Genomic DNA, 26,143 nt, shown 5'->3' with positions numbered 1-26,143 from the left:
TTATTAACCATACAACCCTGGACAAGTTACTCAGCCTCTCTGGCTGCTTCCTTACTGGCATAAAGGGAACCATAAAAGCTCCCTTACCTAAAATTTGAAGTTTATATGAAGGGCTAATTTAAAAACGCATAAGAAAAGATAATTTAAATATTGTAGTTTTAGGGCAAAAGTCTGGAGTCTAAGGGAGCTGGCTTAAATGCTGGCTTTGCCACTTACTGTTGGTGTAGCCTCAAGTGAGATGCTCTCTGAACGTCTATTTCCCAAATAACAGGAGTAAGCCACGGCAAAGGTCATCTACAATCTCTACTTCCTCAACACCACCTAACATGAAAAATTCTCCAAAACTTGGAAAAGTGAAAGGACCAAAAAAATTAGAAAACATGCAAAACCAAAGAAACTCATATCCACAATTTAGAAAATCCAACAAAGCAAATCCTAAGAAATGGTACCCAGATAGGCAACCTCCTTGAATTACCAAAAGCGTTTAAAGAGCTGGTAATCGAAAGCTCTATCACAAAGCAAAATGAATAGTTAAAGATGCTCTGTCCTGAGTTTTACACTGCGTGCCTTGGTAGTAAAAAGCCCAAAAATATGAATCTATGTTCCTCTCCAATCTGTCTGTTTCCCTCCAATTCTGATGTCTCAAAACACAGCTTCCCTTATTCATCATCCCCACCCCACTCCAGCACCTCCAAGATTCAACTGCACATAAAGTAAAAAGCTATGCATAATCAGTCTTTATACAGCCAAACTGAAAATGTCTTTCTTTGAAGAATTACAAAGCTTTCTGTCTGAAACCTCTGACCTTTCTAGAGAAATCAGAGTTACTGTAGTTTAAAAATGTAGGTGGCAAAAGTACAAAGGATTACATTTATCCATTTTGCATGTCTGTCGTCTTTTCTGGGGCCAGGGGCAAATATCTTTAGAACAATTAGTTCTTCAACCATAACATTTCGGACTGCAATATCCTCATTCTCCAAAGAACTGTATGTGTATATATATACACACACACACATATATATATATGGTTACACAGATATAGAACTGTGTGTATTATTATATACCCTTGATCCAATGAGATGGCACTTTTTTGTTAATTTTTGTTCTCATTTTATTTTACTGAAACTCTAAAATATATTAATTTTAAAACCTTCTTTAAACATAAGATTTTTGTCTATACTTAGTAAGCTAAGAAATCAATAAAAGTTCATTTAAATATTTTTTTAAACTGTAGTTACTGATTGAATGTGGCGAAAGGAGAGACTTCTAAAAGTATGTTAAGAAAAGAATTCTTAATAAAAGTCTTTGTCACATATTAAGAGGCCATACAATAAAAGTACTGCAATGACTATCTTTCCCTGACAGGAATGCACAACAATAGTTACGCTGTTGAACAGCATCCTTACAAAGACTTCATTCTCAGAAGTTACTTGAAACTACTCTCCAAAAGAGAACCTCTACCATTTAAAAGAAGAGGGGGAGGAAAGCCAACTAAATGAATCCATCAGAAACTTCAGTAACTTAGTAATTTTTGTATGGTGTGCATCCATCCAAAAAATTCTTGTCATAGTCATACAAAGATGCAAAATTTCTTATGCAAATAAGCTTTTGCCAAGTTCTTATCTAGAATCTTTGCTTCATTTCAAACACTGGTAACCCACTTATAGTTAGTTCTCAATTACCTAATGTTGAAAATACGTTCTCTCAGGTATACAGTTTTCCATCAGCAACATTTTAATGTGTAATACTATTTATGAGTTACATTCAGCATAAAAGATATTTACAATTGTCATTGCTAGTCTGCTATTATATGTGAGCCTGCACAGCTCTGTTTAATAGTATGCAACAGGGGTTTACATGCAGATACACAATATCTTAATTACTTATTCTATAGTAAGCTCTTTAAGCATCTCCATCCCTCATTCATTTGGAATGTTAAAAAATGCCACGAAGAAGGGCTTGATGTCATCTCAACACTGAGAGCCATCTGTCTATGGCCCTCCTTTGACTTTACTCCTTCTGCAGCCAACATTTTCACAAAAGTTGATGAGAATTTGTCAACCTAAGGACTTGTCATGTCAGCTCCTTTGAAAGGCAATGGAATATTTGAAAGTGACAATGATGGGACCCTGTATGTACAATATTCATTTTATGTAGGAGTTTAAAATTAAATAACTAATCCCTTTAAGATTAAACTACACAGAATTCTAAGTGCATTCGACAGGAAAAAAGGAGAGAGGCAAGCACATATCAACGCAAAAGAGATGGTTCTGAATTTCTGATATTAAGTAATATGTCTCTAAATTTGAAAATTAAATGAAGATTGATAATGTAACACTACAGTTTCTATTACCCGCTGACAAACACCTTTCCCTACTAAAAATTACTACTCAGATCAAGCTATCTGACTCACCACAGATACATCTTCTCCAACAGCATGAATGTAATGTACTACCCAATCACTGGCTGGCAAAATTACAAAAGGAAATAAAATCAACCAAACCATAGCAACAAAGACAGCCTGAAAATGGCAGCTGCTACACAGACATTCATACAAATTTTTAAATAGTACAGTATTTTTTAAATGTTTTAATTTCGCCTCACTTTTTTTAACCTGTAGAGCACTGCAGCAATAGCCATTTAAAAATTTATATGAATACACATGCTCTGAGAACTGTCTATGTCTGGAAACTCACAAGTTATTCAGGACCACCATAAGCACTTACCAGAGACATAAAAATACATACAGTATGGAACTGGATACAGCTGACAATGGGATATGAGTCCTTTTTTTTTTTTTTTAACCAATTTAATCACTTTTCTTCACATGCCTCACAATCAGTTTTCCCTTTCTAGCATAACTGATGCTACACAACCCTAACTTTAAGATTCATTAATATTTCTTAAAAAGAAAGTTATTTTATTTTCTTTGCTGTTAAGTTCAGTTCAGCAGCTTATTTTTAAATTAAACCTTAAAAGAATATGTATAATGAATTAATATAGTATAAATTATACTTATTAGTCTTTTTCTATTTACAATTATAACAATTACATTGAGTGAGGCTTTGAGTTTCTGCACTGAAGTCATTAAGAACTAATCTTGTCGCCGGGTGCAGTGGTTCATGCCTGTAATCCTAGCACTTTGAGAAGCTGAGGTGGGAGGATCACGAGGTCAGTTCGAGACCAGCCTAACCAACATGGTGAAACCCCATCTCCACTAAACATACAAAAATTGGCTGGGCGTGGTGGCGGGAGCCTGTAATCTCAGCTACTCATGAGGCTGAGGCAGGAGAATCTCTTGAATCCAGGAGGCAGAGGTTGCAGTGAGCCGAGATCGTGCCATTGCACTCCAGTCTGGGTGACAGAGCAAGACTCCACTTCAAAAAAAAAAAAAAGAACTAATCTTGACTAAGTTTAAAGAGTTAGAAACAAATCTCATGGCTGGGCAAGGTGGCTCACACCTGTAATCCCCACACTTTGGTAGGTTGAGGTGGGTGGAACACCTGAGGTCAGGAGTTCGAGACCAGCCTGACCAACATGGAGAAACCCCATCTCCACTAAAAATATAAAATTAGCTGGGTGTGGGGGCTCATGCCTATAATTGCAGCTACTCAGGAGGCTGAAACAGGAGAATCGTTTGAACCCGGGAGGCGGAGACTGTGGTGAGCCAAAATCGCACCATTGCACTCCAGCCTGGGCAACAAGGGCTAAACGCCATCTCAAAAAAAAACAACACCAAAAAAAAAAAAAAAAAACCCTCACTAATTTAAGGGCATGAAAATGAAACATATCCATCTTTAATTTTTTTCCTTCCTATTTTAATTTTTTAATTTTAAACTAATAAAATTCCATTCTTTTTCCAAACATGATTTTTGCTTTATTTTAAATAATTAAACACACAGCCATAACAAAAGGATTTTTTCAGAGCAAAGTGAATTTTACAATTTAAAATCTAATCATTAGGGGAAGTTAGAAAAATATATATATATATATTTCTCTCTCTGTAAATATATATGTGTAATGCACAGGGGAAATTAGAAATATATATTATGTCTTGTGCATATAAAACTATGTACAAAAATCTGCATAGTAAAAATTACATGCAATTTAGTTTATTAAAATAATGCTTAGTTTAATACACAAAGCTTTCCCAAAGTATCTAGAACCAATTAGTTTAACTTTGTCTTAACAACAACAAAAAATCTTAAACCTGTGTCATAATGCTTCTGTTCACTAAATTTCAACATTATAAAAACAAGAAAGAACAAATCATTCCAGATTTTGACCCTAACACTGACTAGGGTAACATCATTTCTCTCTCTATCAAGTGGGGCCTCATTCTGTGGCTCACATCTAAAATTTACATTGAAATATCTCCACAGGAAAGGTTTGGATTTTGCCTTTTTATTTTCCCTTTGATTCAAGACAGGTGTGTGATACCATTAAAATGACATCCAACCCTAAACAATAAGATATAAAGAAGGATATAAAATGAATTTGAATTGTTGAAGAGCATAAGATTTGAAATTAGAAGACCTGGGTTTGAATCTTGCTCTAGACATGTAACCTGGCCACTCTGAAGATTCTATCCTCATCCGTTCAAATAGAGAGTGCATTACTAATTCATAATACTGCTATGAAAGAGACAGCAAGCTACAATATATGACTATGACAAACCTTACTCAGTGCCTGCTGCAGAACAGACATTCAATAAAAGTTATTTCCCTTCCTTCCTTCCATCTCCTTTTCTCTACTCCCAATTGATCTAGGTCCAAAATATCTACCACTAGGGAAGTATTTGAAAGACATGAAAAGAAGTAAGTTTAAAGTTCTCAAAGAACATTACCGTTATTCCACTTCAATCTCTAGTTATCATAATTATTCTCATCATTTCTTGTTTTAGGGTTAGCAACATTTTAAAGAAGACCAAGATTTGCCAAAATATATAACACAAATGAACTTCTTTTTCTCAGTCTTATCTTATTTAGCTTGTTTTACAAACAGAAAAGCAAAAATATCTTCTGCTTCAGAGTTGCCGCAACTTGTCACTTGTTGGACTTATTTCTTCACTTCATAAGCCATGTTTATTTAACTAGAACACTAATGGGAGGACTAATTCCATTAGATAAAATATGCTTTACGCTGTGGAATTATAACAAAACATGATGAATTGTTTTCTAATATTTTGGGGAAAATCTAAGGAAAAAAGTCATTTCTGTCTAAGCAGCAACTAGAGGATTCTGTTAAGTTCAGGAACACAAAAGTTTGGATCAATAATGAGTATCTTACAGTTGCCTACTGGGAAAGAGCCAAAAACTTGACAATATTCTGAACTGCCACCTTAGAAAGCAAAACAGTAAAAAGAATAAACATCTCCATGCTCCTTTTCTGATCTGTAAGTGTGCAATGATGTCTCTAACTGGACTCCTAAATTCTAAAAAGAATTTTTACAAAACTTTTTCCTAAAAACTCCCAAAGCCCCAAAGAGTGTCTTAGTCTGAAAAAAGCTGTGCAAAAAATTGTGGGAAGACAAATTATAAAATTCTCTACTTGATAGCTCACTGCCCAAGATCGCTTTACAGTCATTACTTAAACCAAAATACTTTTACGGTATCTCCATTTGTGATTCAGTTCAGGGTTTTATGTTTCTCTTTAACAAAGCATACGAGTTCATTCATTCTCTTCCTCCTCCACCTGATTTCTTCCTTCCCTTACTCAAACCCCATGGATTTACAATTTATAATATATTTAAAAGCAAGCTCTAACCCTTAAATAACCACGGGAAAATTATTACTAAAATGGTAACAAATCAGTGTTTAGCACATTCACTGAACTCAATCTGCATTTTACGTTTTTTCGTCTAGTCTAATCCTCAAAATTGGTTTCAAAAATCTATATTGACATTTGTGAGCAATTAGAATTGTTGCTGCTTCTGTGCAAGATTTAAAATGCCGACAGGCTGTTCAGTGTCCTCTGGAAGTAGCTTGAGGCCTTAACCAAATGAAACACCCAGTCCTACTGTGTACAGCAGTGACCACAACAAAGGCTGTGGTTTCTCCCACACTAGCCTTAAATAGGTTTAAATTAATGCTATTCATCACTGAGTGGAAAAGAAGACAAGGAAAATCCAAGCCAGCAGCACTGGGAAATTTTCTTACCAACACACTCTACCTCTTAGCCATAAATGAACTGACTTCCATTCAAAGGTTTACTCCAGAACAACTATTTCTCCCTATTCCTGTACACCCTCTGCCTCAGAACTACCATCTTTTTCATTGCATTCTAGAAAAAGGATTTTGTTCTCTAGGTAAAGGATATTGTTACTATCCTCAAGTTACACAGAAAATACTCAAAGATGTAAAAGCAATATTTATCTCAAATTTGTTGACTGCTACCGCTATCTTTTTTGATTAAAAGATAAATTAAAATTTCTAAAAATATGCCGTATGTCAATAATTTACAATAGCTCAATCAGTCACAAAATCCACCTTGAGCTTAGAGCTAGAGTTTGATAGGGTGATCCTTACTCTCCTAATTTAAATATCACTGTACATTAGTTTTACTCCTTGTTTTTGTAAACACACCTTATTAATAATTGCAAATCACAGGAACTAACTGCACAACTTTCTACTAGGGAGTTAAGTTACTGAAGAAATTTAGTTACAAAAATGTATAGTCCTGGATTTGAGTGTAAACACACATACGTGTACCTGCTAACAGAATATATTGAATATATTTTAGACATGCAATGTTGCCTCAAACTAATGTAGGAAGTTACCTAAAAATTAAGAAATTATCATAATTAATTTGGCATAAAGTTATAAACTGTAACAATCTAATGTGATTTATTTATAAAAATTACAATATTCTATATGCACTGAAAACCTTATCTGTGTAATTACACTGTATTTAAAATACTAGCATTTCAAAAAAGAAATCATTCCCATTGCTCAAACAGCACTCCGTGCAGCCTGGATGTGCACACACATGCACACGAAGCACACACACGCCCCTACACAGACACTCCTAATCTTACACCTGCTCTGAAGCAGTAGGAAGTGAATTCTCAATCTGTCAACATGACCATCTGGTCTATCTGCATATCACGCCTTTCTCTATTACTATATGAAGGAATGGCAATCACGAAGCCAAAATAAAACTAAAATGCACCTGAATGGGAGTAGCTCTCCTTTGGCTGAAATGGAATAATATGAGGTATAGCAGAGCAAAAGTAACAAGAATCTAAATAATTTGAAATGAGCATTCATGTCAGCATAATTAAGTGAACAATATGGTACAGGTAATGTGGTAATCAGTAATACTGCTGAGTAGGTTTATAGGACAGGTACTAGGCCTCCGAGACACTGAAACAGCTCCTTCAGTGACTGAAAGGATCTTTGCTATTCCTGATCCAAGCAAAATTAAGTAAAGATAATAACGGGGATAGTATGGAAGCAATCAGTAACCACTGCACTAAAAGATTACCATGCAAAAGTGTTCTCTTTCTACCTTAAAACTAACAAGTACTCATACTGCTGCCATTAGGACAATAGCAACTCGCTTTGTCACTGGCTAATTAACAATTAAAGCAATTACCTGACAAATTGTGGTCACTTATTAGTCTTTCAAACTGAATTTTAAGACTGCTAAAAATACTTCTAATGTTAGAAAATTCCTCATCTGCAAAAAGTGAAGATGGCTCACTGTGAGTTAGCTTTTAGGCCTAATGTCACTTGAAAATTAGCAAAGGCCTTAGTTGAATTAAACATAAATTTATTTGTTTAATTTTAGATTTTAAATGTCCCCATACAGCGGCCTCCGAGCTTTTATTCTACCCCATACCAGGTAATAATATGAAATATAAATTGTGAAACTGTCATTCTGTGGCCTAAATATAGAAACCTACCTCTATCCAAGAAATGAGTCCTTAAAGAGTATAACCTTTTACAAAGTCTAACTAATTTGACTGACAATCTTTCTAGAATCTGATTACATTACCAGAAGTTATACAGAAGTGGTTTAAAAAAAAAAAAAAAACTCTCCAGAAACTTCTCGGTTGAGTGCCTACTAATGAACAAAGGTTAACTTTATCTAAAAGGTCAAATGCCTGGTGGCTAAGGTTATGACCTTAACAACTTAAATTGTGACCTTGCCACGTGCCGGGTATATTGTAGATTCTGATACAGATCATCTGGTAAAGACTGGTCATAAATTAGCTTTACTGTTACACACTCACAAAGAAAACCATTTGCTACAACACCATAATATCTCCAAGTTGTCATATGATACATGGGAAGGACAACTCAAATTGAGACCAAATTAAGGGCATAAAATGGTTTTGTTCTTTTAACAAGATGAAATTCTCAGGTTTATGAAATTACTCCAATTTCATTACATTTGTTACTGTTTACCAGCCACAAAATTCACAGTTCTAATGCCACTGGCTTTAGACAGAAAAAACTGGAATGTAGTTTACGTATTATATTTTAGCATCTCAATGAGTCTTAGAATAAATCACCTCTGCTTTAAAAAAAAAAAAAAAAGATTGATTCCGCATTTGCTTCTAGTATTCACATGCATGTTCTGAGATTTCAACTTCCTACCAAGGAAAGGTGGACGCATAAAGCAAGAATTACTACACAAAAATTTCAGAAGGAAAAGAAGATCTAATTTCTGTGACTATCTAGGGGGAAAAAAAGGCATTCTGGAAAGGAAAAAAAAATGCAACATTTTAAAAGAAAGAGTGAGAAAAAATGCATTATAGGTGAAAAGGCCACAATGGTTTTGGCATGTATCTTGAAGCACGTTTCAGAGTCTCTGCCTCCTGCCAATACTGGCAAGTTCTCAAAACTTTTAAGGAGGTAAAAACATTGTTTAGTGTTTACAAATCTTCAGTATTATAACAGATGCTTGTCAAATCAGTTGTATGTAACTTGACCGATCTACCTCATATTTGTATTGGCAGCTTCCCTTCCACAAATAACAGGTCTCTAAATCTCTTAAATCAAATTTGAAATATTTTCACACAAAAGACCCTTAATATTTTCTTTTACAATCTTCCTGTTGCGTGCACAGAGAAGCAGCCATTACTGCGGTCCCGTGAAAACCAATGGCCAAACATTTGGCTGGCATTCAGGCATAACAAGGGATTCTGGGATACATCAGAAAAACCAAACCGAAGGGTAGTCTGATCTATGCTGCTGTCAATAAATCTTTCATAAGCAATAAGGATGCTAACTCTCCTAAGTAACCTTCTAAATGTCGTTTTACCAACATAACCCCTTCAGGCACTGCAACAACCAACAACTGTGTTAGTTCAAGGATTGGGAGCAATAGCACAGTAACAAACCAACGACGAAAAAGAATGCATGTAATGGGAACAGCGAAAAGATTGCATTTCTTTAAATACAGAGAAACGTGTAAGTCGAAAACTTAGAACGGACACTGCTTACGCCGACAAAAACTTCACAGGTATTTCATTTTGATGTTATCTTATATGGAAGCACACATCATGATCTGCATCACCTGTTGGCACTTTCAAGTTTCGATGCTGGTCAATTTATTCAGGATAATTTATAGGTTATATTTTTCTAAATATCTAAAAGGTAAAAGCAAGATTTTAAAGAGTGCTCCTTGAAAGCACCTGTAACGCCTATACTTTTTTTGCGTTTTGCTGTGCTTTTTTATGCAGGTACATTTTAAATTTTAACTTTGCTTTTTCAGTAAACAAAACAAATGAACAACACTAGGGTTAAGAGTGGGTTTAAAAAGGGCTACTTATTCCTGTTTAGAGGTCACTTGAGAGGTGCTGACTTTTCATTCTTGCTACCCAGAATTGGCTAAAGCAAAAGGCAATTCTTATAATTAAGTATACATTTTCAAAAACCCAAATATTTGAAACACTTACAGCTCACATCCTCTAAAATACTCATCTATCCCCTGCCAACAGAATGCAAATGATGATGTGACATGCTTGCAAAGCTAATTTTTCCAGTTTCTTATGTAAGGGCAGATGGATAACAAAAGTTCTCTTTCTAAAACATATATTGAGAAAAATAATAGAGAACAGGCTATCAGATGACTTCTTTAAAAACTCACTAACATTTTTAGAACTAAAAATGTTTTGAAGAAAAGTGCAGTGTTTTTATAGGTAACATCTCTCCTTTGTAAAAAAAAAAAAAAAAAAAAACCATAAATATTTGAACCCCAAAACAACCTACTGGTAGGATTCCACAACTCACTCTCTTCCATCTGGCTCAAGTAACTGCCATGAAGGTAATCTAGCAAGACCGATATGTACATATATAAAGTCAACAAGTTACACAAGACCTGAGCATTCACATAGCACAATGAGCCTTTTGTCTAAAACAAGACGAAAGGAACAAAGTAAAAACGCATTATTTTATCCAGTCCTCAATAGTTTCATCCTGTGTGCTATTCTAAATACTGAAACATGCACAGGTAAGACAGGCCTTGAAAAAAAAATTTTTTAATTTTATAATAAATCAAAGCAACTCACTACATCAATTATCAATTGCAATTTTTCAATGTGCTCATGCACTATACAGGTTGGTTATTTTTAATATTAACCTCTCCATCAATTACTGAAAGAGCTGGTTTGTTTCCCTTAGCTATCTGAGACAACACTAAGAATTCCAAAATACAAAGCTACTAAGTCTGCGTATTAATGTGATTATTTTTCCTTCCTAAATGATCAGCAATTTGATAGTAATCTTACCTCCAACTTCTTAATTGGCAAGGGGTTCAAGAGGCCTCAGTAGGTTAAAAACACTCCCGGCAGAAAACCAACTAAAAATATTGCCTCAATACCAAAATAAATGCTTTTAAACTAGATCATTTGCCAGTTAAAATATACGCTTTATTAAAAGGGTTTTCACGAGGCTTCACTCACCCCCTCATCAAAAAATGTGATTTAAACACATCACATATCTGATTACCAACGCCTCTGAAAACACTACTTACCAAAAGAGCTGAACTTAGTGAGAATTCGCTCAAAGCTATGCTTTCCCACCTGAATGAAGGTGGCACCTCAGACTTTGGTTTCTCAATCTTTGAAACCGTACTGGCTTCATGTATGCATGTGGCCTGCAACTTGGGGAGCTCAGGAAGGATCCGGCATAACGCGGAGGCCATCAGGAAAGAAACACACACAAGAAAGTGGAAGGAATTCTCACCATCGCACTTACCTGCTGCATGCACAAAGTATGCCAAATATAAATCGAGTTCCTTAACAGAAACCCCTATGTGATGGGGTTGGACACAGAGCCCTGGATTAGAGCATTGTGGGGACTTTACAAGGCGCTCGCCATCAGTACTTTCCAGCGGAATACCTTTAAACAAAATCACCATAACAAGGTCCAACCTCCAGACTTTATCTGCCTGGCGGAGGCAGTCAATTCTTCGCATCTTGCCTTTCTGGTCTGGGTTGGAAAGAACACAACATGGAGGTTTTTTCCCTGTAACTGTAAGAACAAAATCCTCTCGATATTCGGGTCGGATATCTTTCCGTAACTTTGCCAGAAGTCGAGATGCCCACTTCTGCTTGACCTCTGGTTTTTCACTTAGCAATTCATCCTTCACGGCTCTCTCTTCTTCTTTTGACATACGCTTTTCATGTTTTTTGAAGTATTTTCGTTTTCGGGCCTGCAGGTTGAACCATGTGTAGGCAAAGGCTCGGACGTGGGGCAGAAGTGCTTCGATGAAAGGATGAAATTCATCCTAGGAAAATGAACAAAAACAAAAATATAAGTAGAATGAAAACAAAAGAAAACAACTTTTCTTCAGCGGGTCACCTTAAGAAAGAAATTCCTCATTTCACTTGAAATTTGATTAGAGCATTCTGTTACCAAAATCATACATAGGATCCTATGGGAAGTCTGGGAAGGTGGGAGAGAAAACTATCAGTATCATTTCTTATGATCGGAAATTTAAAAAATTGCTAAAAATTAAAAAACTGTTTTAATATGTTCACGAGGGTACACCAGCTGCTACTGTCGGGCCTAGCTCCCCATCCTTTAGATAGTAAGTGAAGTTTATCTAAATGCTTATAACAATGTATAATCTTAACCCTATTTCAAGGAAGGCATATCTAATTTTGTCCCAGCCTTGACCTCACCACTTGTAGTACAGCCAGGGCCCGGCCGCCAGATTGGCAAATCCTAAACATTTAGATGCCAGTCAATGTTTATGGAAGTCTAGGAGCAAAAATCATCTCTACAATCAATGAAAACAAAGGCTTTCCCTCTAAAAATATTGCATGTAGATTCTGATATACTTCCTACTCATTTTGCTACTCTCTAAATTCCCCCTTTTAAATATTATAATCACATATATTTTATTTTAGTCAAAAACCAGCAAAAATTTGGCAGGTTCGTATACAAAAGAAGGGATGAATTTGACATTTATTAGGCTAAAATAAAAGATCTATGCCCAAGACATAATGGCTAATACTATGGGAATGAAACAAAAAGGGAGAAGAAAAAGAAAAAACAAAACAAAGAAAAGCGTACATGAATACATTTAATTTACTAATATGACTGTGAAATGCTTTCAGTAATAATCATGCCTAAAAAATAGATTATTTAATTTTTGCAAATACTATTTCAGGACTTTTCTCATAGGGAAACAGAACCTGGTATTTTCAATATTTACAAGATGCCAGGAAAACCCTCATAGATGCCTCTTAAAATTGAAAAAAAAAATTGAATTTCAAATATTTAAATGTTTCTTCCTGTTTTGCTTAAAATGTTTGATCCTTATACATGACATTTTCTTAGGAAATATAAATATATTTTTAAAAAAATTAAACAGTAACCTCCACAAAGCTTTCGGAGTACATCTAACTTTTGATTAACTAATCCACACTGTTACATAACTTCTCTCTGCCACATAACCCCCCTCTCCAAAACATAGATTACCTTCAAATAAATGAGGATTAGAAACCAAAGAGAGATTCGATGACTTTTTGCTAAACGGTGTAGGACAAATATTATAAAACGCATTCTTTCTCAGTTTGTTATATCTAACTAAATATATACTTTCAAGGCACAAGTAGCAGTAATGTCCAGAATATTATTATTAACGCAATTACTAAATTTTTAAATGTTCAAATGTGAACTGATAAGGTGAAATTGGTAAAATATTTAATAATCGTGTTGTTTAAAAACTTAGCAAATTATAATCATTTAAACACTCTATATGACTCAGTTTTTAAAAGTAAGTATATAGTAATATAATACGTAATAAATCACTTCAATAACTGACTTTTTTCCCTCTCTGCACAAATTTCAGGCTCTATGTTTCAAGTTTAGCTTTCAAAACTGCTCTTTTTCAATAAAAGAATCCAAAAGAGAAGTAGTCAGCTTTCATAACACGTGTGCATTCTTTAAGTAGAGAGAGAATAGAAAAAAATACAGGAATGATTATTCTTTGCCATAAACCATTAACATTTTTTAAATTTCTGATGTTTGAGAATATCTCTTATTCTCACACTTTAGGTGAGAGGCATGGGGGGTAAGTCACAGTTTATCTGCAAAGGTATATGCCAAACCACAAAGCATCTAAACGTGACTAAATTCTGAGCTCATCCTTGAAATGCTCTAAAATACATAAATTTTAGGTTTGAAACAGAACTTCACATTGACTGATTTTCTTATATATACAAGACATGCTAGGGACCAAGACTCCGTTGTATTATGCAAAAAACTCCTGGACTCTACCTTAAACTACAAAGTGAGCTTTCATCAAAAGGAGGATTTCATTTTAAAGTTTGCATTATCCATTTTATAATGCAAAGGATAACTTAGCTCCAAACAATTCATATCTATGTCAAAACGCTATCTTATTTAAAAGTTTGATTAATGATAATAAGCATTTAAAATAAACATTTTAATATGGCATTTTAAGTGTTTGAAGATACTCCAAATATGCTTTTCAAAAAAACTGCAAACTGCATGCATTTGTGTTCAACAAGATTCTGTTTACCTGCCAACCAAATGCCCATATATCTCATCATAAAAATCCTTAAACAACTATGTCAACTAGTCATTAAGAATAACCTAAGTCCCTAATTTTGCATCAAAAGTATTTACAATGTATTACTCCCCAAAGGTTAAGAACCTGCCAGTGAAAGTCCACAATATTTTGTATAACTTTACTCATATGCACAATTAAAGTATTAATTTTTTCTAATGTATCTTTCTCAAGTCATAATTTAAAATATTCCAGAATATCAAAACTAAAGACTATCATTAGCTTGCAGGAAATGTCCAGGGACAGCATAAATGATTAGTTTTAAAAAAAAAAAGTAGTATGCCCTTATAATTCATGTTGCTGAACATATCGCTATAAGCTACGTACTATTTCATAACATTCAAGAGAAAAAAAAGAACATTTTACATATGTACTCAGTGAGAAAGTTATAGGCCACCAATAAAAACAAACCTGAAAACCTGTTTCAAAAGTGGTATTACTTTGAATCAGCATCTTAAACATTGATCTGTTTGAAAGTGAGCCAAGTTTAAGAACCACTGAATGCTGATATTTCTGGAAACCACTTTTTTTAAAGGTTCACCTACAAATTTCTGCTGGGTTATCATTATATGGACAGTACCTGATTTGGTTATTATATGCCCATATTTGATTAAAATAAGATGTCTAGGTTTTTCTTGGTAAAGTTTTTTTAAATTGCCTACAAGTTAAATGGAGTTTATTATTTCATTTAGAGTACTTTTATCACTGTGCTTACTGCATTTTTTTTAATAAGCAATAAACTACCGAAGTTTTTCTCCCTAAAACTGGCTCTAAAGCATTATAACTATTCCAGCAAGTTAAATTGTAAATAAATGTTTAAAAGAAGAACCCATAAAATATGAGTCCTCATTCGCTATTTATTGTACATTTTCTTTACAAACTGTTACACTAAATAAGCATTTCTCTTAGTGGTGTTTCCAGAAGAAGGCCTAGTGAATGCATCAATCAACGCTGCTAAATATGTAAGCCGAAAAAAAAAAAGAAAAAAGAAAAAAAAACTTTCTTAATGTGATAATAGCTCATGAACCAAGAGAAGCCAACTTTGTTAAATACCTGACTGTGCTCTGGGCCTGCATGGATATACAGGTGCCCTCATATATGCACCATTCCCAAATATAAATTTATCTTTTCAGAGCTCAATTGAGAAGACACTAATGTATCTGTTAGGGTCCTTTCCCTCTATTGCATCTCGCTGGTATTATCTACAAGTTCTGTGCGTTGCAAACTTCTGCCAGCTAGAACTTCAGCCTTCGAATCTCAGCATTTTCACTATAGTCCGTAATTCATTCAAATTATCTTACACTTTGCATCTTATCCATATGCAATTGTGAACCTTGCCAGAAGTGGTTGGAAAAGTTTCATTCCATACTTCCACAAGTTACTAAAATAGGCACTTTGGAAGTTTGTTAGTGAAGAAAAAAAAAAAAAAAAAAAAAAAACTTTTACAATAACTAAAAGTAACAGCTATCCATTATTAATGCAAGGCCTAAATCCCAAACAGACCATTTCAACATAAAAGATGCGTTTAAGAGTCTTCTGAGATCAAATACCCGGTATTATTACTGTTAGATATTGCAATAAGAAGGGATGTCATGTGGGAAATAAATCCAGAATCTAGAGAGCGAAAACTACTGATACTTTTTAGCCTTCCAGAAACTATTCCGGTTAAACCGTTATCTCCCACTAAATGAAGGCAAGAAGTGGTAGTTTTTTTTTAAGGGAGAGATGAATAAACATTTTATGTGAAGCATATAACTTCATGTAGGTGATTAATGGTCAGATCGCAATGTACCAAAGCAATATGAAAGCTCACACTTAAAAAAAAAAAAAAAGCGCAAAACCACTTTGACTTCATGCCTTTTAGTCAAGGAAAACAAATAATATATTCAAAGTGGACCGGATTTGAAGTCTCGAAGCAGCAATATTTTGCCTGGGGGTGGGTAGACAAGGGAGGGATGGACAGGAGGGCACGGAAAGGAGAGGCGTTGGGGCGCGAGAGCCCCACGCTCTGAGTTGAGTCGGAGAGGAAAAGTTGCCCTAGTCCTGCGCGCGGAGCGGCCGGAGTCGCGCGGTGGCGGCGGTGGCGGTGGTGGCGGTGGTGGTGGTGGCGGCGGGGGGAGTCGCGTCCGGCCCGGGCCGCCGCTCCGGCTCACTGCTGGGAGCCCAACTCTGCCCGGCGCTACCCGGCCCGCGGCCCGCGGCCTCCGGCGCTCGCCGCCCTGCACAGCGTGGGCTTGTCTCTGCCCCGAAACTTTCACTCCGAGAGAGCGAGCGAACCACCCGCGCGCGGCGAGGACGCAGGCTCCACCCGGCCGGCGCGGGGGAACGCGCGTCCACGCAGCCCCGCTCCGCCGAGGGCTCGCCGCCGCCTGCCCGCGTCGGAGGGGCGCTGTCCGGACCGGGGCTGGGACGGCAGCCCGCGTCCTTCCCGCGGCCGGACCCCGAAGGCTGACAAACAATAAACAAAAGTAAGAGTTCGGGGAGGCGGTGGGGGGCTGCGGCAGCGCGGGCTCCGGGGAGCGGGCCGTTGGGCGCAGGCACCCGAGGTCTCCCCGCACCCGAGGACTGCAGCCGGCCCGAGCGTGCGGGGTGTGCGGTGGGCTCCGTCGGCGGCCCCCTCCCGGGCGCCGCAGAACTACGGGATTCCTGCTCCCGGCAGCAGAAACGCTGAGCCAGATTTTAGCGTGTCATGGACTGCAACCCCGCCGAAACACGTGCGGGGTGTCCGAAAACACCGCCGTTCCGCAGTCCGTCGCCCCGATATTAATTAACGCATTAATAAGAGGGCGCCATTAGCCATGTGCCCACACAAATGGCCGTGCAAGAGGAATGCACCCGCATGGAAACAAAGTTACTTTCTTAAAGCGGGATCCCCCCCCCACCCGCGGGCACACGCGCGCACACACACAGAAACACGCGCAGACACAGGCACACACCGAGACGCACTCCCCGGGCCTGGCCGGCGGGACGGCCCCGGTACCCCCCAACCCAGCCCCAGCCCTGCCCCCGGCGCCCCGGCCCCCCAGCCCTCCGCATCCACGCCGCAGCTTACCTGGGTGAGACAGAGCGGAGAATACATAACTGCCGGGCGCTGGGGTATGCGTGTGCGTCTGGGTGTGCGGTTTGGAGGTGTGCGTGAGTGTGGGTGAGAGAGGAGAAAGAGGGAGAGAGGAAGAGAGAGAGAGAGAGAGAAGGGGGGAGAAAAAAAAATCAAGCCTGCTTCTTGCGTTCACATTTCCAACTCGGCTCAACTGCAGCCAGCCAGCGCTATTGCCGCTCCATGAGCTGAACTTTAACCCCGCCTAGAGTTTCCCTACACTCCACTATACATGCCTACTGTACGCGGGCGTTAAAGGCATAGCGCACCCTTTCCCGCTCCCGCGCCGGCCCGGCCGGGTGCCCGCGAGCTGCCCGCGCGCCCGCCTCCGCCTTCGCTCTGCACCGCACCGCACAGCCGCCGCCCGCTCGCGCCGCCGCCGCGGGGGGGAGGGGGTGTGGGGGAGGGGGCGGCTGCGGCGCCGCGCGGCCAGCCGGGTCCCGAGCCTCCGCGGCCGCTCGCGCTCGCTGGCTGGCTCGCTCGCTCCCCGGCTCTCTCCGTGGCTCGCTCCTCGCTCGCTCGCTCGCTCGCTGGCTCTCCCGCTCGCTCCCCGGCCCCCCCCGCCCCCCTCCCCCGATCAGCGCATTACTGGGTAACGCAGTGAGGAGCAGTTACAGTCTGTACTCCCGGGCAGCTATAGGCTGCCACAGGATGTGCTTAAGCAAACAAAACTACTTTTCCTCGTCCCCATCCCCCCACCCCCGCCGCAGACCTCCGCGGACCTCGGTGGAGGACTTGGGCAACTTTGCCAGGTTGCCCCGCACCCCCCGGGCCACCGCGTGGGCACGTAGAGAACCGAGGAGGAGGCCGGGCGGCACATTTGCATGTATGCAAATTTCTTTGGAAAAATCAGACCTCCTAGGTAACTTTTTTTTCCCCCACTGAAATGCGGTAAGGCTCAAAGCATTGTAATCTCTCCAGCGAAGCTTTCTGTGGGAATAGATTCGTCGGCAGAGGTAATTATGCACACAATCCTGCAAACTTTGTGCAGCTTCGGTCCTGTGGCATTCAGAAGCGGGGGTGGTGAGGAATCAGTGCCCACAGAAGATTCACCGGATTTGGGGGGCGGGGGTCTGGAGAAAGGAAGGCGGAGATTAATGAGCATTCTCCCTCCCAGGACTGTGAAACTAGTGGGTTTGAACACAGACGCCATAGAAAAAGTTCTATCACGTTCAGAAACAACAGTGGTTTAGCTGTGACATCTTTTTAGGAGGAAAAAAATCTGTGAAAGGGATGTCCCCTTAGGGAAGGGAGATATTCTGATCCACAGACGCGTGCCCAGAACTGGACATAGGCTGTCATTACCGTCCCAGTTTCTGGGACACCTCTGGAAGGGTGCCTTTTAAGAATCCCTTTTTTCCCTCCCCCAGGTGATAGTTCTTAAAATGGAAAAGAGCTTCCTGCAATTATTTTAGGTTTGCTAAAGTATTGTTTTGGCAGAAAAGGGGGGTGGTTTTTAGGGTTTGGCAAGTTGCCAGTAAGCCTGCTTTTCCAGTTTTTTTTTTTTTTTTTTTTTTTAACTTCATATTTTCTGTCTAGGCTCTCCTCTCTCGGAGGTGGGGGGGAAGTATATCTGCCTCTTCTAAGCCCCCATCCCTTATTTTACTTCTCTTCCTCATGATGGTTTGCAAAATGCTGCATTTGACAACCCTTCTCAAAATTCCAAAAGGAGAGAGGTGGGTATCATGTTGAAAGACACTGGCACACAGGGGAATCTGCCCTTCGGTGGAGGTGACACAGCCACAGAGTCTCTAAAGAGAGGACATTCCTGTAGGAAAGTGAGGGTAAGTGATGTGTTAACAAGTGAGGGTGAGTGATGTGTTAAGGCCACTCACTCTCATTCAGACTTCTTTTTAAAGCAAGGAGCAGGAAATACTGTACTGGAGAAAGAGCAAAAGAGAACCTCTGAAATAATTCTGCATCTGTCTAAAGTTATTTTATGCTTGTACTTTAGTTACTTTATTGCCAAAATAAGTCCCGAATGCTCAAGAACCATTCTCTCCCCCACCCTCCCTCCTGAACATCCTTGGAAATCTCTCAAGATTATTTACTAAGGAGTGATGAGAAATAATGATTTCAGCCTTTAATGAGAGAGTCCATTTTCCCAAACTTAACCCACTGCTTTTCCTTGGTTCCTCTCAGATTTCAGTAGGGGAGGAATGTCCTAAAAGCCAAGCTGTGTTACAGAGACAACATCCCTGGCCACGAGAACCTTTGCTGGGATCTATAACTTCAATGCGCTCCAAGTTTCCTCGATAGAAGTTTCTGGCTGACGGTCCCAACATGTAACTGAGGCACAGTGAGAAGTTATTGTTCAGAGTGTGTACTCGGGAAGCTCTCTTCCAGAGCAGATTAAAATCTTTCTTTTGGTGTATTAAAAGATAGACTTCACATCTGCCTCTTTTCAAAACGGCAAAGATTCTTACTTTCGAGTCTCAAGGAAAAAAAAAAAGATTTTTTTTTTTTAAAAAAGGACTGGCACATCGCCCTGTTTTTAAAAAAAAAAAATGGGGGAAGTAATTTAATGCTGATATTTCTACTTTAAAAACTTCTTTTGTGCAGCAGTGGATGTGCCCGCGATTTCCAGCTTTCTGCGGTTAGCAATATTATCTTAAGTAACTTTTGGCGCCCTTCGTAAGACTTTTGGATATGGGACGATTGTTTGCGCCCTCTAGGCAAGGGCTGGATCCAAGTTCAGCACCAAAGCCCTTCACATCCGCTCCTGCTTTCTCTCCTATCTCCGCCAGCTCCCGCTCTCTCCCCCGCGGAGGGAGGGGGGGAGGCGGGGGAAACACTACAAAGCACAGTTCCAACTACAGCCTTTGGAAACAAGACTGAGAAAAATACAGTAGAAGAGTTACAGTTACAGAAAGGCTTCTGGTAACTTTCTCTCCAACAGGCATAAATTTAAACACACGCACAAAGAAACAGATGTTCCTCAAAGGGCAGACTGGGGGTAAAAAACATTTCCAACCCTCTCCCCAAGTTGCAAAAGTAAATCCTTGTCCAGAGTTCACAAAGATACTAAGGCACTTGAGAGAGAGCAGGGATGGAGGAGGGAAGAAAGAAAGGATAGTAGAGAGAGCAGTGGAGGAAACGCAGGTGAAGTATGGAAACTAGTTTACTGCAATCATATAAATGACCCCATTGTTAGGAAGGATAAACCCCTTATTGGAAATAACCACTCCAATCATTTATTTTGCAAGTGGTAGGAGGCTGCCTTGAAATGGGATTGTCTCTGCGCAAAGGAGGCTCCTGTCATGCTCTCTGCTATCCATATTCTTCCTGGCACAGAGCCCAGCCTTGCATTTACTGTGTTTTATTTGCAGAAACGTTACCTTGCCAGCTTTAGTGAAATCCTCTTAGATATATAAATTACGTCAATAAGGTTTCACTTATATGTACATCTCAAATAGCTCTCATTTTGGAGGTTACTTAATAGGGAGATCTTATTAATATGATTTAGATTTTGATACCCAAAGCAGTGAAGATAGAACTGGGATTCATAAGTGACAACACCATAACTCTGTAGTTCTTACCAACACTATTAACTGGCATTTTTCAACATTTTTTCTTCTCTGGTTTTTGACCTGCTGGTCACTTCTGTGCAGATTTTTCTTATGTGCATATAATCCTAAATTGAATCATGTTGCTGAAGTGAGTATCCAAGTGAATTCTTACATCAAATTTCCAAGCCAGATTTGACTGGAAGGCCTAAAGCCTTGGGAAATAGCTCGATGGGAATTTAATCCAAAGAAGGGAAAGAGCCCATATTATTTTCCATTCACTTCCCAACAGAATTAGGTGTCTACACTGCTCAGAGAGGAGATGGAGATATTTTAGTCAGAGGCTGCCAGTTACTGTCTCCAAGACAAGCTACTGCAGTTGGTTTCCACTGGATTTGTATCAAGCACTTGTCCAAGAGGCCAGACTCCAACTAACAGCAAGTCAGCGATCTTCCATACTCACACCCTCCATGGGGGTTGTTGTAGTAACAAGAAGAAATGTGAACTTGGCCAGTCTTAATGTCCTATTTCCTACTGACCATATACTTAAAAAGCAGAATTCAAGAACAGCCAAGAAAAAACACTCCCCTCATTTCAAGTGTGTAAGACAGCTGCTAGTCCACATGTGAAACATTTTCTCCTTTAAAACTGTTGTTTAGAGTTCAAGAAGAGAGGTTTACTTATTAATTTCAAAGTACTTGAAATGCCAAAGCTTCTAAGATAATCAGAGTAAGAAGTTTTGTAATGCTGAATACGCAATATGTTAACTTCCCAAAGCTCACTACAGTCCCACAATTCAAGCAAGATTTAAGCTACACGTTTCTTAAAGTTGAACTTCACATTCCACAAGTTACCAACTTCCCTGAGTTTAAAAATAATAGCTAATGCAAAGTTAATATCTAATGCAAAGTTATTTCTCTAGCAGAATGTTTCTTTTTCCAAAAGACAAGGAAGAAGGCACACGATTCATGCAAACTCCCCCGATCAGTTTTTTTTTTTCTTAAACGCGAAAACTCTTTCCTATTGTACTTGCTAAATCCGGAAGCGCTTGTAGCTTTGACAGCTTGAACCACACCATCCCCTTCAGAGCTACAGAGAACTTCAGATCTCCTCTGCCCCGCCCCCTCTGGCTATTGAGAACTATTGTACACCCAAGCTTTCTTATGATTGGATAAAGCTTTTGTCAATCTCCCATGTTGTCCCATTGATTAGAGGATCAAATCGTCAATTATTCTCCGGGTCCAGACATTTCTTTTCGGGTTAGGTTGACTGCTGAGGCCAGACGTCTTTTACAGAACAGAGCACGTACAGGATTTCCCCCCACCCCTTTCTGGAACCGAGCAAGCGCTAGGAGGAAAAAAAATCTGTCAAGCTCAGCAATTTTTTCAAATCCCGAAAAAAAAAAAAAAAGAAAAAGAAAACCCGGTCTCTGATGCACATAGCAAAAACACCATCAACAAAGCTACATCTTTAAAACAAAACCATCACAATAGACATTTACCCAGCAATCACTTAAGTGCATATGCGAGCTAGAGAAATTTTAGTCTTAGCCATTAAACAAAATCATTCTACCATTATTGTTTATAAAACGCATATCATATAAATGCAAAATAGAAAGTTTAAGATGTACCACGTACCATTGCAATGTAAAAAGAGTACGTGAGAAACTTTAAAATGCTCAGACGAATTGCTTCATTTGTTGTCCCCTTTTTTTTGCATTAAAAAAAATATATCTAAATAAACTTGGAACCGTTGAAAACCCGGAAGAGATTTTTTAAAAAGCTGTTGGCCAATTGCAGGCTTCTTGGAGAATTTTTTTTTTTTTTTAACTCCAAATCAGAAGGCTTTTGCAATTGCAAGGCGCGCTCTCTCCCTCTCTCACTGTCTCTCGCTCGCTCGCTCGCTCTCTTTTGAAAGCGATCCAACCCGGGCTGGCTGGTTCTCAGATTCTCTCTGGTTTTGCCTTGCGTGCTTTGGATTGTACGAGACTTTGCAGAAGTTGCAATCGATTCGGCAGTCCCTCTCTTCTCTCCCTACCCCCTTGTTTATTTCCGCAATCGCTGCAATTTGCATAGTAACCACGCACGAGGCACCGGCGGCAGCCGGTGGAGGGGGCCGGGAGGGGGCAGGGAAAAGGCCTTGCCCCCTTCTCCCCTCCTCCAGTCTCCCTCCCCGCCAGTCGTCTCCTCCCCTACGGCGCGTGGCCAATAGGAGCCCCTACATTCGGCGCAAGCTCCGGTCTGGACACCGTTCTGAAGAAAAGCCCCTGTGTTACTAGGCCCGGCTCTCGGAATCGTGCTTTTGGCGCAGTACAAGTTCCCCTGCCTGCGGACCTCGCAGCCGGTACTGGGCAAACGTGAGGATAAAGTACCTTTGCCTGCGGTTGTGCGGGTTTTGCACGTTTTAATCAAGTCTGCACACCTGCTTTCTTGGTTTCTTTTTCCAGGGCCTCTCGTGAGTTATTAGGCTAGTTCATGATGGTTAGTGAGAGATTTAACCTTTATTTGCACTGGTGTAGACCAAGAGCTAAAGATCCTCTTTGGTGCATTAAATCAAGAGAGTGCAAAATGTCACAGGGAACTTGCAGTGAAATAAAGCTTCTACCCTAGGTTAGGAAAGAAAAAGACAGTGGCTCTATTCTCTGCAGATGACTGAACATAAAATTGTTAGGTGGGCTCCCTCAAGAATAAAGCTGTTCTTTTAAGGCAGGAGATACGGTGAAATTCTAATTTAATTGCCGAGCATCTAATTTGTCAATATCCTTACAAAACCTAGGTTCCACAAAATTAAAGGAGACCCCTCCCCTTCCTACTCCCCTAAGAGAAGAGCTGAAGAGTTTTGACATTTAAAAGGGGGGTTTTAAAAGATAATTATTGGAACATTAAGTCTTTCATCTCACTGACTCACCTTATTTCATTAACCCAGACTCTTTAAGACCATGTAGTCTGGATATTTCAATGTCACCGTTTAGGTGTTTGTTTTAAACAACAAAATAGCCATTGGTGCAGAGCAAGGAAATACGACTCTGAAGGGAGGGAGTATCTCTTTAAATGGAAAGCACACAACCAGGCTACTGCGCTTTTTGTTGTTGTTTTTAAAAATGTGATTGCTGGCTGGGCGCGGTGGCTCACACCTGTAATCCCAATATTTTGGGAGGCCGAGGTGGGCGGATCATGAGGTCAGGAGATCGAGACCATCCTGCTCAACATGGTGAAACCCTGTCTCTACCAAAAATACAAAAATTAGCTGGGTGTGGTGGCGCGTGCCTGTAATCCCAGCTACTCGGGAGGCTTAGGCATGAGAATAGCTTGAACCCAGCAGGCGGAGGTGGCAGTGAGCGAGATCAGGCCACTGCACTCCAGCCTGGCGACAGAGTGAGACTCTGTCTCAAAAAAAAAAAAAGAAAAATAAAAAGAAAAGAAAATGTGTTTGCTTTGAGTCAGTTTAGGAGCATAGGACATTTTGCTGAATAACTTAGAGGAAATCGTGTGCTTACCTCACTTGATAAAAAGTATCCAGTAAGAAGTCAAGAGTAATAGGAAGCAACCTGGCAGTTGTCTGATTTTCTTAACTGTCCTTGGTGAAGGTACCTAATTAATTAATAACAGGACCTTGCATAGTTAAATTGGAGGTTAGAGAAACCTCATATTTTATATTGAATCACATTTTTTGCTTTGTTCTTGCACTCTACAACTAGTCGACTGATGCAGACGTAGTGTGGCTGGCCTTGGCATTAGCTTTGCTGTTCTGGTCTGCCCCTCATAGATGCAGATACGCTCTTGGCTGTAGCAAGCCTGTGGCATTTAATCCTAGCTTCCTCCACTGAGCATCCATTTCCAGTTGGTGTACTACTTTCATCTAGAAATATACTTGATGGGATGTAGCGGTTTCAGTTTAAATAAAAAATAATACTTTGGGAGGCCGAGGCAGGCGGATCACCAGGTCAGGATATCAAGACCAGCCTGGCCAACATGGTGAAACCCCGTCTCTACTAAAAATACAATAATAATAATAATAATTTTTTTGTAAGTAACCAAAAAAAAAAAAGTTTTGGGCCTAGTTTAGCTGGTACTAGACTGTGTGACCTTGAGATGGTTACATACTACCTATAAAGCCAGACATCAACCTATTGTGAGACTGTAAGGCTGTTTTGTCAAAAGGTAAGAACCTTTGAGATGCACAAGTGGTGTTAACCTGTATTGCATTGCTCTGTAGATGCTATGGTCTGAATAATCTCCGATGCTAAGCAGTCCAGGCCTTGTAAGTAGGTGGTAACAGTGAATTTTGTGCGCATTGTCTGTAGTGCATTAACTCAGTTTGATATGGTAGATTGGCACCATTTCCAGAGTGACCTTTTATATCTCCATCTAGTCAACAACAACATAGCATTGACAACAAAGTATTGGTTTTGGAGTCCAACCTAGGTTTTTTTTTTTGTTTGTTTGTTTGTTTGTTTGAGACAGAGTTTTTGATCTTGTTGCTCAGGCTGGAGTGCAGTGGTGCGATCTTGGCTCACTGCAACTTCCGCCTACTGGGTTCAAGTGATTCTCCTGGGTAGGCCTCCTGAGTAGTTGGGACTATAGGCACCAACCACCACGCCTGGCTAATTTTTGTATTTTTTAGTAGAGACTGGGTTGCATCATGTTGGGCAGGATGGTCTCGATCTCCTGACCTCAGGATCTGCCCACCTTGGCCTCCCAAAGTTCTGGGATTATAGGCATGAGCCACCACGCCCGGCCTCAACTTAGGTTTTAATGTTGTTTCTACCATGTGTATTCTTTTTTTTTTTTTTCCAGGCAAAACCTCTGCAAGCTTTAGATTTCTGATGTGGAAAATGGGAGATAGATAACATATGTAAATTAACTACTACATTATGTGTGCTCAATATAGGCACATTGAAGGTGCTAAGAGCTAGGGATACAGCAAAAAATGAGACATTATCCCTGCCTCTAACAAGCTTTCAATGCAATGGGGGAGATAAGACATAAAGCTAGCTAATAGTGTAATGTGATAAGCGCTATGTCCAACACTATATATATATATATATATATATATATATATATATATATATATGTATGTATATATAAAACAAGCAGTGGTGATAGAATGATTCATTTTATCTGGGTCATTAAGGCAGAGACAGTCATTAAGGCCTAAAAAAGAGACATTTGTGTTGGGACAGAAATATGCATTAGTCAGGTAGACAGGTAAGGGGCTGGGCATTCCTCTCCAGGAAAACACAATTATGTCAGTGTATGCAACAGGCCAAAGGATGGGGATGTATTTGATTGTGGCTAGTTGTCCAGTTAGGATTAGCTTTTATAGTCATGTGTCACTTCATTACAGGGATACATTCTGAGAAATACGTTGTTAGGCAATTTAGTTGTTGTGAGAACATCGTAGAGTATACTTGCAGAAACCTAGATGGTATAACCTTGTACACACCTAGGCTATGTGGTATAGCTCTGGGCTACAGCTCTGTACAGCA

The 26,143-nt window shown here is 39.6% G+C and overlaps 1 protein-coding gene and 1 long non-coding RNA gene across 6 annotated transcripts in view; one reads left to right on the top strand and one right to left on the bottom strand.

Annotated features, from left to right (window-relative positions):
- NFIA (nuclear factor I A) overlaps positions 1-22,786 on the bottom strand; it is a 384,448-nt gene extending 361,662 nt beyond the window's left edge. For 2 of the 5 annotated variants that reach the window (XM_017961995.3, XM_017961998.3), the window contains exons 1-2: positions 17,105-17,666; positions 11,208-11,739 (exon numbers count right to left, since the gene is read on the bottom strand). In XM_017961995.3, the coding sequence (XP_017817484.1) occupies positions 11,208-11,739; positions 17,105-17,131 (559 nt within the window). In that variant the 5' untranslated portion in view covers positions 17,132-17,666. Of the gene's footprint in view, positions 1-11,207; positions 11,740-17,104; positions 17,667-17,871; positions 17,976-22,292 lie in introns of those variants that run through there. The other 3 variants (XM_017962000.3, XM_017961996.3, XM_017961993.3) reach the window with 3 other exon arrangements.
- LOC103885620 lies at positions 18,721-22,414 on the top strand. The gene is made up of 2 exons (XR_001905565.3): positions 18,721-18,933; positions 19,292-22,414. It is a non-coding gene; the product is annotated as an uncharacterized LOC103885620 (long non-coding RNA).
- Positions 22,787-26,143: the final 3,357 nt, after the last annotated feature.

This window comes from Papio anubis, chromosome 1 (genome assembly GCF_008728515.1).
Source record: "Papio anubis isolate 15944 chromosome 1, Panubis1.0, whole genome shotgun sequence".
Taxonomy (NCBI): Eukaryota; Metazoa; Chordata; class Mammalia; order Primates; family Cercopithecidae; genus Papio; species Papio anubis.
This window is presented reverse-complemented; position numbering and strand designations above follow the sequence as displayed.